This window comes from Cibotium barometz, chromosome 8 (genome assembly GCF_041138505.1).
Source record: "Cibotium barometz isolate CiBa-2024 chromosome 8, ASM4113850v1, whole genome shotgun sequence".
NCBI classification, from domain to species: Eukaryota; Viridiplantae; Streptophyta; class Polypodiopsida; order Cyatheales; family Cibotiaceae; genus Cibotium; species Cibotium barometz.
The window spans coordinates 24341018-24359442 of NC_141053.1; the positions used below are offsets into that span (position 1 = coordinate 24341018).

An 18425-nucleotide genomic window follows, 5' to 3' on the forward strand; every position below is an offset into this window, starting at 1 on the left:
ACCCTATTTTAGAGTACGTCCCCGCAATGGCAGATTTGTTAGAGATGGCCGAGAGGCATGTGAAGATCCCTACACTCCCCACGTTCCCAGTGGACCATCAGTTGGACGGGAACAACTACGGCATATGGAAGGTTATGATGGAATCTCTTCTGGAGTCTTACGACCTTGCTGATTTCATCGTTGTTCGGGTTCCACGGCCGGAAGTAGAGGAAGGGGAGTTACCGTCAACCCGAAAGGACCGGGAGGCACAGGCACAGTTGTGGGATCGTGTCAACGCCAGCGTCCGTTCATTTATCTTCCTCAACTGCACACCGCAGGTAATCAATCATGTAAAGCATATGACGCTGGCCAGAGGTATATGGCAGCATTTGGCTTCTCTTTACAACAGGGTATCGCCCATGAAGAGGATTTCCTTGGAAGTACAGATGCGGGTTATGAGCCTTGCAAAGTCGGCGACGATGCGGGAGCTTATTAACAAGCTGCAGGCTCTTCAGCAGGAAGTTCTCCAGGCTGGGAAGGAGATATCGTCAGAGAACATGGCCATAACGTTGCTATCGCATTTGCCCTCTCAGTACTCAGCATTTTACTCGTCTTTGATTACCAGTGACAGGCTCAGCACCATCACGTGGGAGGAGCTTGTGCCCATGGTCTTGGACCAAGAGGAACGATTCACGAACCCTCCTCAGGGTGGAGGTTCGGAGGCCTTAACTGGCCAACAGCCGAAAGGCCGTAACACGAGCAAAGGGAAGGCTTCATCGGAGAAGTCTTCTGAGAAGAAGTCCGACGCTGACCACGAGAAACTAAAGGCGAGGACCTGTAATGATTGTGGCGAGAAAGGCCACTATTGGAGGCAGTGTCCCAAGCGGAAGACCGAGGAGGGTGAAGATTCCTCAGCAGCAATCATGAAGACTCCGGCTTTTGTGCACTTGGAGGTGATGGACACCGATGTTTCATTTTCTTCAGGCAGGGAGGAGGTTGGAGGACTCTCCGCAACGGATACTCGGGAGTGGATTCTAGACAGTGGTGCTTCCAGGCACATGACTCCTTCCCGTTCGGCTCTACAGGATCTCTGCAGGTATTCTAGTCACATTCTTACTGGGGATACATCCACTATCCCAGTTCACAGTGAGGGCAAGTTGGAGATAGTTCCCGATGGCAGAGGGGGGAAGCATTCCTCCCAAGTGTTGTATGTTTCATCCCTTGGTTTTCATCTGTTGTCAGTGCATCAGGTTTGCAAGACTGGCGTACGGGTGGAGTTTGATGTGCATTTTGTTGCTCTCCGAGACAAGGCAACAAGCCAGGTAGTTTGGAAAGGCGGAGTGGAGAATGGAGTTTACAAGCTTTCAGCACTCTCTCTCCCAGGTCCTCAGTTTTGTGATGAGTGGCAATCTGGTAATGGCCACTTAAGTGTGGATACGCTGCAGGTGCAAGCTTTCCAGGACCAAATGGTGGATAGCTTGCCAATTGATGGCAGCAGTTGGCAGGAACTTTCCAGTACTAATGTTGGTGGTTCTTGTGTTCGTCAGTCAGAGGAAACTTTACAAGTGACCTATGCTCTAATGTCTCGTAGCATTTGGGACAAAGAACCTAGGATGTTCTTTCCACGGGGACCTCTCGGAAAGCCAGGCAGGTGGCAGATGATTACTTGTAGAAGGAGGTGGATTCTCTAGGCTTTGTGGTTCCGGATTCAGAGGGGGTGGTTGACAGGTTTCAGAAGATCTTTCGTGGTCTTCAGCAGGTTTCCAAGACTTGGCTTTCCACTGTAACAAGTGTTGATCCTTGCGAGTAGTGTGATGCCTCTTTGACTCGGAAGCAGAATGGTTCGTTGCTTTGGTTGATGGATACCAGATTGGACGGGAGCTTCCTGATGAGGCAGTTGAGCTCATGGTTGCAGATGACTCTTTGGGAGGCAGGATTGCGTATCTTGTGGCTTCTGCGGCATGCGAAGGGTCATGGACTCTTTTACACAGGAGGGGGATTGATGGATGGAGTCCGACTCCACGGTTGGAGTGACTCAGATTGGGGAGGAGATCCAGATACGAGGAGATCTACTTCAGGCCCAGGAGCAGTTTTATGGAGCAGTAAGAGGCAGTCATCTTTTGCCTTGTCGTTGACAGAGACAGAGTACCGGGCTGCTTGTGATGCTGCTTGTGAGGTGGTAAGATTGCAGAGGTTGTATGGCAGGATTGGGCTTCCACTGGAGGAACCCACGATCATCCAGAGGCACTTTGTTCGTGAACAATTCGTTGAGAGGGGGTGTTAGAAGTCATCTCCTGTCTTTACTGAGACACCAGGGCCTCTGTTGTGGGTGTGCCCGCCCTTGTAGGTGTTGTTCTCATTTTTCCTCACTCCCCATATTTTTCCCCCATTTTTCCCATTTTTTCTGTGGCTTGGGTGGCAGCCCTGAGGTGGCAGGATGTCCTTTTTTGTAGCCGACTGCATCAATCTTCTTAGTGGTGCTGGCCAACTGTATGTGGACAGGTCGTGGACCTTCTTGGTGCTGGCCGACACCCCTATGAGCTGGCCGACTAGTGTATACAGTTGTGGGCAGTTCTGGACTCTTGTCGGCTGTCCTACAGCAGGCCGACAGCTGTTTGGGGGCCTTATAAAATGGCCCCACAGCCCCTTGCCACATTGTATCATTGTATCTTGTATTCGGGATCTTCTTTGTGTATATAAAGCAAAGTTACACGCCCCTATCTCTCTCCTTCTCTTGTGTTGTTTTTCTGCATTGTGTTTGCTCGTCTTCCTAGATTTGGTCATCATCTCCATTGCATATTCTGATAGAGGTTTGGCCAAAAGATGATTGTATCTTCATTTCTCAACAGAAGTATGTGAGGAAGCTGCTCACACTTTATGGGTTGTCAGATTGTACACCTCTCTCTTGTCCCATGGATCCCAATGCCAAGTTATCCAAGGAGGATGATACACCCTTGGTGGATTCCACACAGTACCGGCAGATTGTTGGCTCATTGCTTTACCTTGCCAACACCCGTCCAGACATCTCCTACCCTATGAGTGTCCTCAGCCAGTTCTCATCAGCCGCTCGAAGGTCTTATTATCAGGCAGCTTTGAGAGTTCTTCATTATCTTCGAGGTACTTCAGATTACGGCATCACCTACTCTTGTGGTGTTGATTTGGTTGGCTTCACAGATTCTAATTGGGTAGGCTGTATTGATACTCGGAGGTCTACATCTGAATATTGCTTCATGCTTGGTTCTGGATTGGTTTCTTGGAAGTCTCAAAAACATAGGACTGTTTCTGCTTCTTCCACCGAGGCTGAGTATAAATCATACCTTCTCTCCTCTACTGAGGCACTTTGGATTCATCGGATTCTGGAGCATTTGTGCTGTGCCGACACTTCCCCCCGGTTACTATTTTCTCGGATTCTCAGAGTGCTATTTCTCTAGCACAGAATCCTGTGATTCAGGGATGATCCAAGCATATTGAAGTGCATTATCATTTTGTACGCGACTGGATCGAGTTGGGCCTTTTTCGACTGCCCTACTGTTCTACCAAGGACAATGTGGCTGATCTCTTCACCAAACCACTTCCGAGAGCTACTATGGAGGTGTTACTTCAGCGTGCTGGTATTGGACCGCCCCTCTGGCGCTGAAGAGGAGGTGTTGGATTATATCATCTCCAGAGGGTCTACATCATCTATTTCATGCTTGTATTGGCCATTTATGAGGCCCTGCATTGACATATCTTAGCAGAGATTCTTCAGCATTTTTTTAGTATTTTTAGGCATTTTATGCTACAGCCATGCTATCGGCCTGCTACAGCTGGCCGACCAGCATCCTAAGGTAGTATATAAGGGCTGGGTTCCTTTCCCTCAGTTTATCTCATTTTTCAGCATTCAGTTGAGGTCATTAGCAGCTGCTACTGCTTCTCATCATTGTACAGCACCTACGGGCTTCCCTCGTGCTCAGATTTCAGCAATAAACATCAGTTTCCAGCATTTACAGGTCTTGTACCTGGGCCTACTTCTGTCTTTTATATTTGCTTCACTTTCTTTCATATAAGCCCCACAAAAAATGCAACCTTAGCCTCCAAAATATGGCGGTAAAGTTTCAGGAATATGGTGTTACATCCCTCCCATGGGGTATGGTTTATTACTCTACGTGCTATGGAAGTGTAATGTGATTTAGCAATTGGCTGCTGAGAGAGTTAGATATAATCCGATAAAAGCAGGGATAATAATGGCACCTAAGTCCTATATAAGCAAGGGCTGAGGTCATAACTCAGTATATTGAGCCTGTGTGGGTTTGGGTCTAGACTGCCGAGCGTGCATATGATGGTGGTCTAACTATGAGGTGGTCACTATGAGGTGGTCTAGAGTTTTGAAGGCCTCATGCTATGGTGTTGCACCCATATAGTTCCCCCAAGCTCAGGGCGTGGTTCAGAGTAGCAGGGCTATGGTTGAGCGCCGACCCTGCCAACTGCTCTCCTTGTGTAATCTATATGTATGATTGTGCGCATATATGGTGAAGATGATCGTGGGACAACATCATGGGGGCATGTAATATACAGTCCATTTCATTATGTCTATAATGCCCAACTCAACTCCTTTTAAACACATCGGAGTCTCAAACACAGGCACATTCCCTTGTTTTTCAATCCCTCCAATACAACATGTGATCCAGCTTTTAGGAGTGATCGACCCATCGTATCCTCAGCCTTCCACATGGCTTGTCAAAAGTGAATAGTACCTCGAGTCGCTGTCTTTCCCAGAATAGAAAAATCAAGAAAACTCGACCCAAAGATAGTACTTTTTCTTAAATGGCCCATGCAGGACACAAACATGAGCTTTAATAGGAACCTGACTCCTAAGAAACTTCTCAGTGGAGACAACAAAAGACAGAACAGCTAACTTGTGTCTTTGTAAGCCTACTTGCAAATGCTCGATCTCCAACAAGCGCTGTACCACTGCATTTTCTGAGATTGTAGTACATTTGTTTGTTATTTTGAACTGTCCATGTGTTTGGGACTCTTGTAATCGAGCAGGAAAATAATTGTCACACTTCACCATCTGGAAATAGGCATGCTTCAAACGTGAGTCTTAAAATCACCACATCTTATCAACATGCTGCCATATTTGAGACAAAAAATAAAAAGAAACATGTACAACTGCATGACTTACAACCTAATAAATACCTTATTATGTTGATCTACCAGACCAGTCAGCATAACGATAACAGGACATTGTTGTTGCACTACCATCTCCCAGAAATCGGCATTTGTGTTTGGCAAAGGGCCTTGTGTTGCTATAAACTTCGGTAAAGTTTCATGTGTGGAATCCTGCATCACACAAGAATCACTCAATTTGTACACTTGAAATCCTTTACCATTGCCTACCATTGTGCTCTACCAACCCAAATGATAAGTTCCTTTAACATTCAGACACAAATGCAATGCACAAAAAACAGGAAGTCCTTACCACCACATAGCTTGCATTAATGTAGGAAGATGTCAAGCCTGAGCCAAACGACTTCTCCTCAAGTAGAACCCTAGTGTCATCGTCTTTGTTTATTTATCAAGGCAAGCAAAATAGGGTTAATTCAACAAAGGCTTCAGCCTGCTTAGATAGTCAAAACACGTATATAGGATACATGGCAAGACATCAAGATAGCGATTCTTTGGTAGGTTGCTCTCCAACCTCCCAACTGTGGCACAAGCCAGAATCCTGTTCATCTGTAGCCTGTCTGACTGCATAAAATTCAAAAGGCTATAAGTTAAACTCTGCTCTTTCTTATGCAAGACACTTGTCAACCTGCACTGTGTATGACTGCACAGAGGTCAAAAGACTGAATCAAAGTCCATGTAGCTATGTACGATTGTGATGGCTGACAATCAAATTTAACCACTACTTCATCCCAAACTGCTCCCAAGATCTCTCTTATGAATGCCCATGAAAAGGGTAATTGAATACTCTCATGTTTATATGCTTTTATAAAGTGTTTGTTGGAAAAGCATTTGCTCAATGCTCCACTCTCGTGTTGTCACTGCACGTGTCAGATGTGCTCTATTTTGTAAGCCCCCCTAAATGAGTAGTCGTCGTTGTGTGGTGAGCACTCGAGCAGCCAACAATTCCCGGTTTTAACACTAGATGGTGGCCAAATGTGGTCAAGTGGTTAGGAGACGGCTATGTAGACTTGGCACTCTGCCAAGTAGGATGCAAGCTTGTGTGGGCTATGTGACCACATTTGTGAGTGCTCGACAGCTAACCAAGGCCACTATTCTCGGGTTGTAGGGCCTATTTGAGGGTCAAACGGTCTCAAATGGTGGCCGTGGGAGCTACGCTAAGTCCCTGCTTGATCACTTTTATTCTAATATGGTCCTATTTGGATGATATGGTCAATTGGCCATTTTGGACCAAGTCATGGATTGGCCCACATGGCCGACCCTAGGCACTATATGTAGACTAGTTTGGCAACCTTTGTTCATCATCGTGTTCAAGCGCTCTCGTAAGCAAGACATCCTCCGTCTAGAGTCTGACTAGATCGCCATCTATGCTCCTTACCCGAAGCACATGGGTGGGTGGACAGCCATCAGTTTGTAATCAAAGTTTCAAGTAGTTATATCATTTACTCTCCACATCTTTCTGCAATTTAGTGCTTTGTGTTGCTTCTGCTAATGTTTTCTTACATGGTGCCAATGATTAGGCTCTAGACAAAGCTTGTTTTGGCGGTTTGGTATTTGAAGGCAGATTTGGAGAGAGGGCCCAATGCCCAACCTGCAAATAATGCAACTGCTTGTGCCTGCCCTCAACCTTTTGAGGATGTGGGAAGTTGGATGGGACAAATGACACAGGGGTTGATACAAAGTCGGGTCAAACCAATAGATCCATTACAAACCACACTACCAGATCATGCTCTCGCTTTGGCGTGGAGACAAAAGAACATAGACGCATTGTATGCCATCGTCACCAGCACTATTGATTCAGTGATGACCCTGATTGAGCATACTACCACAACTTCTGAAGCATGGCAAGTTCTCAAAAACCGTATGAGACAAGAAATCAAACAAGGATACAAAACCTTGAGAATCAACTTGCAACACAAAAACATTCTGAAAGAGAAGTAGAGCAGTTCATGACACGGATAAATAATCTATGAGATCAAATGGCGGCAGTGGGGATCACCAAAACCAATGAAGAACTCGCACACAAGTACATCAGAGTTTTTCCCTTGAATTATGATAGTTTGATGTGACCTCACTAAATAGATAGGTGCACAACCCGCCTCTTACTTTTGAGGAGTCCAACGCAATGTTGGTGGAGGAGGAGATGCGTTTTAAAGCCAGAGATGGTGGTGGCGCTGCATTCTACGCTATTGCAACAAAAGGCAAGGGGAAGGGCTTCGATAACCCCAATACTTTTGAGAAGAAGAAGAAATCAAAGGCAAAGTGTTTCTATTGCGACAAGCTTGGTCATGTGATCAAATTGTTGGAAATGTTCACACTTTGGTAATGAAAATGTGTTTGGTAGTTAGAGTATTAGGAATAAAAGTGCTAGAGGTGGTGCACACATTAAAATAAAAGGTTAGAATCTTACCCTAGCACACATTATTAGTAAAATGACACCTACGAGGACACCTAGCACTACAACTAAGCTTTATGCAAGGCAACCAAAAGTTCTGATTTAGTCAACCTTAGGCTTTCTGTCATACTAGGCCTCATATGGAGTAGTGGTCTTTAAGCCTTGGTAGGGTACCTGTTCAAAACACATTGTTAGGTTGAGCAGAACACAACCAAAGGCCTCTATAGCAAACCCAACCTACACCGTGACATATTGATAATACCACAACATCTAGTCACAAGATACATGCAATCAATGTTTTTTTACTTCCAATCTCTAGAGGCAAAATAATGGAAGTGTCAGCAAACACCCACTACCATACTCACTAACAGTGACCATGGCAAGGAATCCAGTTTTCCATGCATGAAAGCACATAAAGATACACTAACACTATATTACAGAGAAGCTTCATGCAGAGGAGATCACTTTAAACTGCTCTACACTTGATAACATTGCAGATCTGTTTACGAAGGTATTGTCTCAAGATAAGTTTGAAGCTTTCCGCAAAGCTTTAGGCTTACTCTCTGACAGAGAGTGATATGCATCCTTGTACAAGTTCACATTACCACTACGGGGAGGATTTGAGGGCATATGGTTATATGTAGTGAACAAGCACTAACTCTAGAGGAACTTTTGTCCTACGGGCTTTTCTCACTTGTCACTTATCATATTATTGTGTGAATATACGTGCAAGTACTTCTCCCTCTCTCTGCACATGGGCTGGCCATTTTAAATGGCCTAGAGAGGTATCCACTTGCCAGTGGCTTTACTTGCTTTCCACACAGACATGGGACCAGCACAGTGGATTATGTTTTAGCCTCGCCAACCTTCATCCCGAGTATCCAGGATTTTGCGATTGGCCCAGGCCCATCGGAGTTACGGTGGATCATGCACTTCTCTCCTTTACGGTGGATTTCCACTACAGTACCTGCCAGGTTGGGCAGTCCTCCTATCACCCGAGATATACCTTCTGTAGAGAGACTAATGGGAGTATACACCGCAGAGATCTACAGCTTGTTGAGTGCCGAGGATCCACAGAGGCCATTAGCAAAGCTCACACAGATCCTGACAGAGGCTTTACATACAGCTGCAGCGACGGCCTTCCCACACACACAGCCCACAGTACGACCACATCCTGGGAGCATGCCCCAGAATAGTTGGTATGATGATGACTGTAGGGAGCTCAGAGCCCGGCTACACAGAGAGGTGGCCACAAGTGTTACTACATATAGACAGTCACGCATCATCTTCCGATCCCTCATTCGGTGGAAGAAGAGAGCATTCTTAGCTCGGCTGGAGAGAGACATCTATCAGTTGTTTTTGAGTCAGGATTCTGGGGAGGCCTGGAGATTGCTTAGAGTGCACCCTCCCGCCTCCGGCCATTACCTCTCCAGATACATGGGGCAAGTATGCAGCCTCCCTCTACACAGTACCAAAGCAGCCACCACTACCGAACCCTCCAAAGCCTTGTCCACCCACTTCTACCTTCTTCACAGCAGAGATGGTGAGGAGGGCCATCAACAGATTGCATACAGGGAGGGCACAGGATCATGAGGCCATTGTAGCCGAGCATTTCATACATGCTAGAGATATGATTGCAGACTTGCTAGCTCTCATGTTTAATAGAGCCATGTGTGAGGGGTTTCCTGGGACTTGGAGTACTTCCACGATTGTGCCGGTACTCAAGTCTGGAGATCCGAGCCTGCCGACTAACTACCGCACCATTATGATTGGTCACTCGCTGGCCAAGCTATATGCCTCTATTCTTGTGCAGGAGTTGAGCAGATGGGCAGAGAGACAAGGGGTCTGAGCTCAGGGACAAGCCGGTTTCAGGAGGAGATTCTCTACTTTGGATCATATCTTTACCCTCAGAGCTATCATTGAGGAAGGCAGAGCACATGGGAGGAGGATCTACTGTGGCTTTGTGGATTTCCGCAAGGCCTTTGACACAGTGCCCAGAGCTAGACTGATGCGCAAGCTGCAAGACTTGGGGGTTCCATGTGAGCTCATTTGGGGTATTATGGCACTTTATGAGACAGTAGTTGGGCAGGTGCGGACTTCAGAGGGTCTCTCCCAGCCACTACACTCCACTACAGGGGTGAAACAGGGCTGCCCGCTCTCTCCGACTCTATTTGGACTATACATTGATGAGATCTCTGATTATATTGGGACACGAGGGGACAGAGGAGCCCAGTTGGCTGGCACTTGGATACCTCTGCTCTTATATGCTGATGATATTGTGCTTATAGCAGACTCACCAGAGGGTATGCAGAGGCACTTGGATACTTTACGTGCTTATGCACAGGACAGTGGGCTCTCAGTTAACCTTGGTAAGACCAAGGTTATGGGTTTAACACTACAGCTCAGTGGGTCTGGAGATCAGCGCCTATTTTCACATATGGGCAGGAGACAGTGGAGTATGTTGACTCATACACATATCTTGGAGTGGTGTTCACTGGACCCACATTTTCCATGAGGGGGGCAGCAGAGGCCAGATTGACTAGAGGATATGCAGTGCTAGGAGGTCTAGAGAGGATGTGCTCACAGGTCTAGAGAGGATGTGCTCACAGGTACAGTTTCAGGAGCCACGCACTAAGCTGTGGCTTTTTGACACGGCTATGCTATATGGAGTACAGATCTGGAGGCCTAGCCTAGATCGTCACAGTCGATCAGGACGCACATATGATGGATGGAGATCGATGGAGAGACCACTTGTGTCCATGATCTCCAGGATGATTCGCGCTAAGGCCTCGGTACCCCATGAGATTATCAGAGCCGAGATGGGAGCACCACCGATCGTAGTTGAGGCTCTTTCCAGATAAGTGTCCTTCATTCATAGCACCTGGGAGCTTCCCCGACACCGGCATGCACGACTTGCTTTAGAGTCCTCTCTAACCTTGACACATTCTGAGATTAGTAGAGTCATCAGATAGGACCTCATTTAGTTGGACACTAGGAGGACATGGCTACAGCCCTCATAGGAGTTGGGGACGAAGATGGCTTTCTATAGAGACCATCTTCTCCGCACCACTGAGGATGGCTTTATACTTAGACCGAGCTACATGGATACCCATCTGTCTCATGGATTGAGGTGCGCCATTGGGCACATCCGCACCTCTTCACATCAGTTAGAGATAGAGACAGGCAGATTTAGAGGCATACCTCCAGGGGATAGGATTTGTCAGATTTGTTGGATAGAGCCAGAGACGGAGGAGCACTACGTCTCTCGCTGCACAGCATATTATGAGATTCGAGGGCACTACCATTGCCTTTTCAGAGAGGGATTTGGACCACTGGCTAGAGTCATGGACTATTGTGATCAGCGATGCTTGGGTTTTTATCTCCTAGAGATCCGCAGGCTCAGAGAGTCCATTATCAGGAGCAGACGCCCGACTGGCAGGGAGTCCACACAGAGACAGATTACTGACTTCTTTAGAGGGACTACCTGGGAGGACACACAGCCGACAGCCCAACAGTGGGCACCCCGTGGGACTCTAGTTGAGGCTATCCAGTTGGGCAGATCCAAACGCCCGAGGGTTCGCGGATCCTCACATCAGAGACGGTGCCTACACCGGAGGATTCATAGCATCATTGCGAGGCATCGGGCTCGTCCGACCAGGCATCTCACTATGGCAGATATCCAGGCCATCCGCCAGAGACCCATGCTAGAGCTCCTAGGATGATTACGACTCCAGCCATATACTGTTGTACTCACTGTCACTTTTGTACTCCCCCATATTCATGTATTCATGTATCCATGTACTCATGTACCCCATTTTGACTAGTAGCATTAGCTTCCCACTCTCCCTAGTTGCTGCTTCCGGATCACTGATGTGTTGTAGGGCTAGATACTTACCTTCAGTTCTTTCTTTTCTTTTCCAGACAGTGTATCTGATGTCACATGGTTGTAACTTTGGTCTCATAGGTCACTTTGGCCTTTTGAAGACGTTAATATAACATTTCATTTCTTCCGATGACCGGAAGAACACAGTTGTATTATTTTTTGTCTCATAGGCCGACTTTGGCCTCTCGTAGACGTTAATATATCTTTCTTTCTTTCTTTCTTTCTCTCTCTCTCTCTCTCTCTCTCTCTCTCTCAACCTTTTGTGGTAGCAACCTTTTCCAACTGAAAGATGTTAAATTGCTGCCAGCGACCCCGCCTACTAGTTGTTGCTGCCAGCTGAATCTGCCCCCCGCCTGTACTATGTGCCGTACAACTGTTCAACCTACTGACTAGATTGTACGACTGCTGCTGCTGCCACTTGTTGATCTATGCCAAATCTACTGCTCTGCTCTGCCCGCCGCTGTAGGCTTGCTCGCTGCCCTGTGCGCATCACTTGTACTTGTCACTTATCATATTATTGTGTGAATATACCTGCAAGTACTTCTCCCTCTCTCTCTCTCTCTCTCTCTCTCTCTCCTGTGCCCCCTTTTGCCCCCCCAGTTCGCCATTTCGCCTGCCCGCCTCAGCCCCCTTTCGCCTGTGCGCCTCTCTGCCCCCCAGTTCGCCATTCCGCCTGTGCCCCCTTTTGCCCCCCAGTTCACCATTCCGCCTGTGCGCCTCAGCCCCCCAGTTCGCCATTCCGCCTGTGCCCCCTTTTGCCCCCCAGCTCTGCTCTGCCCGCCGCTGTAGGCTTGCTCGCTGCCCTGTGCGCATCACTTGTACTTGTCACTTATCATATTATTGTGTGAATATACCTGCAAGTACTTCTCCCTCTCTCTCTCTCTCTCTCTCTCTCTCTCTCTCTCTCTCTCTCTCCTGTGCCCCCTTTTGCCCCCCCAGTTCGCCATTTCGCCTGTGCGCCTCAGCCCCCTTTCGCCTGTGCGCCTCTCTGCCCCCCAGTTCGCCATTCCGCCTGTGCCCCCTTTTGCCCCCCAGTTCGCCATTCCGCCTGTGCGCCTCTCTGCCCGCCAGTTCGCCATTCCGCCTGTGCGCCTCTCTGCCCCCCAGTTCGCCATTTCGCCCTTGCTCCCCCTTTCCCCACCCACCCTTGCTCCCCTTTCCCCACTCACCCTTGCTCAGGCCCCCAAGGCAGCAACATAACTCTCTCTCTCTCTCTCTCTCTCCTCCCTGCCTGTGGGAAGGACTGCAGAGTGATTTGGAGGAATGGCCCCGAGTCTCCAAGAGAAACTCGAGGTCCTCGAGATGGCAATGAAGGCACTAATCAAGGAGAACAAGAAGACATCCGATTCCAACCTCAATGAGGTGGAAAACAAACTACACAGGCACATCATAGCTCTCGAAGCACGGGTCACGAACCTCGAACAAGAGAACATGGCACTCAAGGAGGAGGTGAGTGCATTGAAAGTGGAAATGGTAGCCATCAAGAATGCTGAGAAGGAAGAAGGGGAGATCAATGACAACACTCTCACGGCCATCAAAGAAGAGATCTCCAAGGAGATCACAAAGGACATGGAGGGAAAGCTCGAAGCCAAGCAGTCAGGATGGGTCGAGGTGGTGAAGAAGAACATCCGTAAAGAAGTGAGGGAGGAGACTCAAAGGGAAGAAAACCAAATCATTCACACCACCATTGAGGAGGAGAAGATGAGGCATGCCCGCCGCCTCAACATTCGAGTCACAGGTATAGCCGAGACACCTGACTCCACTCCCGAGAAAGATGGACAGCTTCTATGCATGAAGCTCGGCTACAAGGAAGAGCACCCTCTCCCCTTCACCAAAGCATGGAGAGCCGGGAAAGACTCAACACGCAAGCGAGCCCTCATCCTACAGTTTGCAGGAGAGACGGAGAGGGTCACCTTCATGAGGAAGAGGGTCATACTACGGGGTTTAGAGGGAGCTCCTATTTTCTTGGATGATGATCTCACGAGGATGCAGCTTGAGCATAGGAGAACTTGCATGCCACGAGTCTTACACGCGAGGAGAGAAGGCAAGAAGGCCTTCTATTGAGATGGTCGGGTCATCATTGATGGCCGGCCCATGGATTAGCGGTTTGGGGCCTATGGGACACAGACCAGGCCACTGACAGAGATACACATAGCAGTATGGAACTGTAATGGTTCACTATGGGTGCAGCCTGGACGACTGGAGCATGTTATGGTGGGGAGAGACATCATACTTCTGACAGAGACACATCAGAGCCCAGAGAGAGGGCTACCTCGAGTAGAGGGATTCCAGTGGGAGTCAGCATACAGGAGGACCACATGCCAGGGTACCTCGAGAGGGTCGGGGGGGAGTAGCAGTCCTATTCAGACGGGAGCTACAGGGGAGACTGAGAGTGGTAGCACAGGATCCAGAGGCCAGATACATGTGGATCAGCTTGCAGCTCTCACAGGACAGGTTATATACATAGCTCTATGTTACTTTTCTCCATCAGGATCCTCCTATGTCATTACAGAGGACATGCCACAGGAGGAGGAGATAGGAGCCTCGCCATACACTTGTCTGTCAGAGGAGATTATGCATTATTCTACACTAGGGGAAGTATTTCTTACGGGCGACTTCAATGCCCACACACAGAGCAGACAGTGTGAGGTGTATGACTATGATGACATGGAGATCCTCCACCCTGTGGATCCAAAGGAGATAGGGGCTAGTCGGGCATCAGAGGACACTGGACCACACAGAGGACATTATGGGGACCACTTACTAGAGTTGGGAGCCAGGCATCGTCTCGTTATTTATAACGGGATGCTACAGTGGCCGGGATCAGGAGGGCTGACATGCTTCCCACATAGGGGTCATACACGGACCGGAGGCACGGTGGTAGACTACATTATGGGGTCTTTGGAGGCATCACAGCTTGTCACCTCATTCTCCATTCCACCTCGTCCTATTGGGGCAGATCATACATACTTGGCATTTTCACTAGCCGGATCACCAGTATCACCAGCCCCCCACATACCGACGCCACACACTACCATCTACTTCACACATGACATGGCAGACATATACACTGGCAGAGTAGAGGATGGGCTCCTACTCATGGATCCCCTGGCATCTATGGATACCATTACAGCCCAGCTCGCATCACTCCTACACACGGCTGCATTACAGAGCTTCCCACATCGTGTACACTCAGGAGAGCCTGCGAGACCTGGGACTATGCCCCAGAACAGATGGTATGATGACGAGTGCAGAGCCCTGTACTCACGACTCCGCATACAGAGAGCCTTGGGAGCCATCACAGAGCAGGAGTCGAGGAGAGAGATGAGGAGACTTACTCGCCGCAAAAGGCGGGCCTTCGCAGAGATACAGGAGCTAGAGATCTTTCATTTCTTCATGAGTAGAGATAGCCCTGTCTCATGGCGGCACTTCAGAGAGCCCCGGACCCCGACACCTATTGCAGACCCGCAGACATGGCACACATATGCAGAGGGTCTATACCATGCCCCACAGCAGCCACCTATACCTCAGCCACAGGAGCCTCGACCTACCACAGCTAGGTTCTTTACCCACTCGATGGTACAGGAAGCTATCCGCCGCCTACAGCATGGACGGGCCGCCGACCATATGGGCCTGCAGGGTGAGCATCTCATATATGCAGTAGATTCTTTAGCTCCTTTTCTTGCACACCTGTTTAACAGGGCACTAGCAGAGGGTTTGCCTGTGGAGTGGACAATGCACACCATTGTGCCGATTCACAAAACAGGGGATATGCTCGATCCGAGCAACTACAGGACGGTTATGGTTGGCCACGTGCTGGCCAAACTCTATGGTGCAGTGCTGGAGCAAGAGCTTAGCTTATATGCTGAGCGAGCAGGTTTACGCTCATCAGGGCAGGCAGGCTTCAGGAGAGCTTTCTCTACCACTGACCATGTATTCACTTTGAGATGTATGATTGATCAGGCCAGAGTGAGGAAGAGAAAGCTCTATTGCTGCTTTGTGGATTTTCGCAAGGCATTTGACACAGTACCACGAGAGAGGCTCTTTCAGCGCCTGCAGTCTCTTGGCATACCAGCAGATATGACATGGGGCATCTATGCATTATATGAGCAGGTTTTTGGGCGAGTCAGATGTCCAGGAGGTATGTCCGAGACTATTGCTAGCACCATTGGTGTGAAGCAAGGATGCCCACTTTCCCCCACGCTATTTGGGTTATACATTGATGAGGTGGCTGACTTCATTACACGGGGAGGTGGAGATGGAGTTGATTTAGCAGGTACCTCAGTACATATTATGCTCTATGCTGATGATATTGTATTAGTGTCTGAGTCCCCAGGTGGTCTACAGCAGCATCTACATGCACTTGATGATTTCTGCACACAGAGGGGTCTTACTGTGAACCTTGGGAAAACCAAGGTTATGGTCTTTCATACATCGAGACAGGGCAGGAGTCAGCTGACATTCACTCTCGCAGGATGCCAGGTGGAGGTGGTGACATCACTAGAATTGACACGGGGATATGCAGCATTGGCTATGCTAGAGAGACAGTGCCACCAGGCGCATTTTCAGGAGCCCCGGACGAAGGGGTGGCTATTTGACACATTAGTCACACCGGCATTGATGTATGGAGCAGCAGTATGGGCGCCAGGCCTTGCTACCCATTGGTGGACACAGATAGAGAGACCACAGGCCCTCATGATGGCACGCATGATACGCAGCAAACCGTCAGTACCTCATGACATTATCCGAGCAGAGTTTGCTGCGCCTCCTATGATGGTAGAGGCCATATTTCAGACTATATGCCTGCTAGACAGATTCAAAGAGATGCCACAGGACAGATTATCATACAGAGCTTTTCAGGCATCTAGACAGTTGGCTGAGGCAGGAGATAGAGGATCATGGTATGCACAGGTCACACATTGGTTCTCACAGCATGGCCTAGACATGGATCATCTACCACCATTCCAGTATGACACGGATGCACCACATATCTGTCTCTCTCATAGTGAGAGGAACAGAGTATTGAGACAGGATCTATGGCAGCTCTATACACGAGAGACATGGATATCGCCTACACAGCCTCTTCCACCGAAGATGCTATACTACAAAGATCACTTCATGAGTATCACTGTTGATGGATTTATAGAGAGGCCTAGATACATGGAGGGCTTTTTACCACACGGCTCCCGAGTGGCTATTGGTCAGCTCAGAGTTTCATCACACCGATTGGAGATTGAGACTGGCAGAGCAGCACGGATCCCCCGAGAGGAGAGGGTATGCAGATTGTGCAGAGAGGAGGTGGAGAGTGAGGAGCATTATGTATGCAGATGCAGAGCATATACAGCCATCAGAGAGAGATATCCCATTTTATTCAGAGAGCCACATTCCCTACGCCAGATCTTTGAGACAGCAGACCAGCGCATACTGGGGAGATACATTCTAGACATACAGCGCCACAGAGAGACATTATTACAGGCTCAGACAGCTCCAGAGGGGGGGCGACAGACACAGATTACTACATTTTTTCAGAGATCCATACCCCTCCCAGCCCCTACACGGCAGGGAATTACTCTCTAGAGAGCAGAGACACTTAGAGCCCGCAGGAGACAGAGGACACCTGGCTTTCGGACACCACGCCTATACCAGAGAGAGATGACAGAGATCAGAGCTCAGTTTCACAAAGAGGGTGCGGAGCGACTGGCTCCCTTCATAGCACACCCAGGCATGTTCTTTAGGGAGCTGTGGACACCCCCTTCACTGATGTATACCATTTTATACCCCCAGTATGGTACAGGATGGAGCTAGCTAGGTTGCATATCATGATTGTATACTCCACGCATATAGCTTTGCATTCTCCTAGTAATAGAGCTCCATCCCCTGCACACCCAGATTCAGCTTTTTTATTCAGTACTTTTTCATTTTGTTGGGATGACAAAGGATACCCCATACAGGTACTCTGATTTGTCTCATAGGCCGAGTTCGGTCTTTTGGAAGAAGTTAATAAAATCTTTCTTTCTTTCTTTCTTTCTTTCTTTCTTTCTTTCTCTCTCTCAGCACCATATCCAGGAGCGGCTAGCTCACTTACACTCACACCCAGAGATCATGCTGCAAGGTATTTTAGCCTCGCCATCGCCTATGTATCACATATTACACCCCCATTATCGTACTGGTTGGAGCTAGACAGATCTGCATTGCATTCTTGTATACCCTACGCATATAGGTTGCATACTGAGCCTCTAGCAGTAGTGCTCCATCCATCACACCCCCCCCCCGCGCTCAGTACTTTCATACTTTATTTCATTTTCATTTTGTCCTTTTTTTTCTGGACATCCAAAAGACATTGACAGTTGTACATTGATTTGTCTCATAGGTCGAGTTCGGCCTCTAGTAGACGTTAATACAGCTTTCTTTCTTTCTTTCTTTCTCAACCTTTTGTGGTAGCAACCTTTTCCAACTGAAAGATGTTAAATTGCTGCCAGAGACGCCGCCTACTAGTTAATCTGCCCCCCGCCTGTACTATGTGCCGTACGAGTGTTGCAGCTGCTGACTAGATTGTACGACTGCTGCTGCTGCCACTTGTTGATCTATGCCAACTGTACTGCTCTACTCTGCCCGCCGCTGTAGGCTTGCTCGCTGCCCTGTGCGCATCACTTGTACTTGTCACTTATCATATTATTGTGTGAATATACGTGCAAGTACTTCTCTCTCTCTCTCTCTCTCTCTCTCTCTCTCTCTCTCTCTCAACCTTTTGTGGTAGCAATCTTTTCCAACTGAAAGATGTTAAATTGCTGCCAGCGACGCCGCCTACTAGTTGCTGCCAGCTGAATCTGCCCCCCGCCTGTACTATGTGCCGTACGACTGTTGCAGCTGCTGACTAGATTGTACGACTGCTACTGCTGCCACTTGTTGATCTATGCCAACTGTACTGCTCTGCTCTGCCCGCCGCTGTAGGCTTGCTCGCTGCCCTGTGCGCAGGTCGGGCTCCCTTTTCCCACCCACCCT

At 48.5% G+C, this 18425-nt stretch overlaps 1 protein-coding gene across 2 annotated transcripts in view; it reads right to left on the reverse strand.

The window, feature by feature from the left end:
• Nucleotides 1-18425, reverse strand: part of PTP1 (protein tyrosine phosphatase 1) — an 80187-nt gene that overhangs the window by 45673 nt on the left and 16089 nt on the right. For both annotated transcript variants that reach the window (XM_086801510.1, XM_086801509.1), the window contains 4 exons: nucleotides 5613-5709; nucleotides 5441-5523; nucleotides 5158-5301; nucleotides 4895-5032 (listed from right to left, as the gene is read on the reverse strand). In XM_086801510.1, the coding sequence (XP_086657636.1) occupies nucleotides 4895-5032; nucleotides 5158-5301; nucleotides 5441-5523; nucleotides 5613-5709 (462 nt within the window). The remainder of the gene's footprint in view (nucleotides 1-4894; nucleotides 5033-5157; nucleotides 5302-5440; nucleotides 5524-5612; nucleotides 5710-18425) is intronic.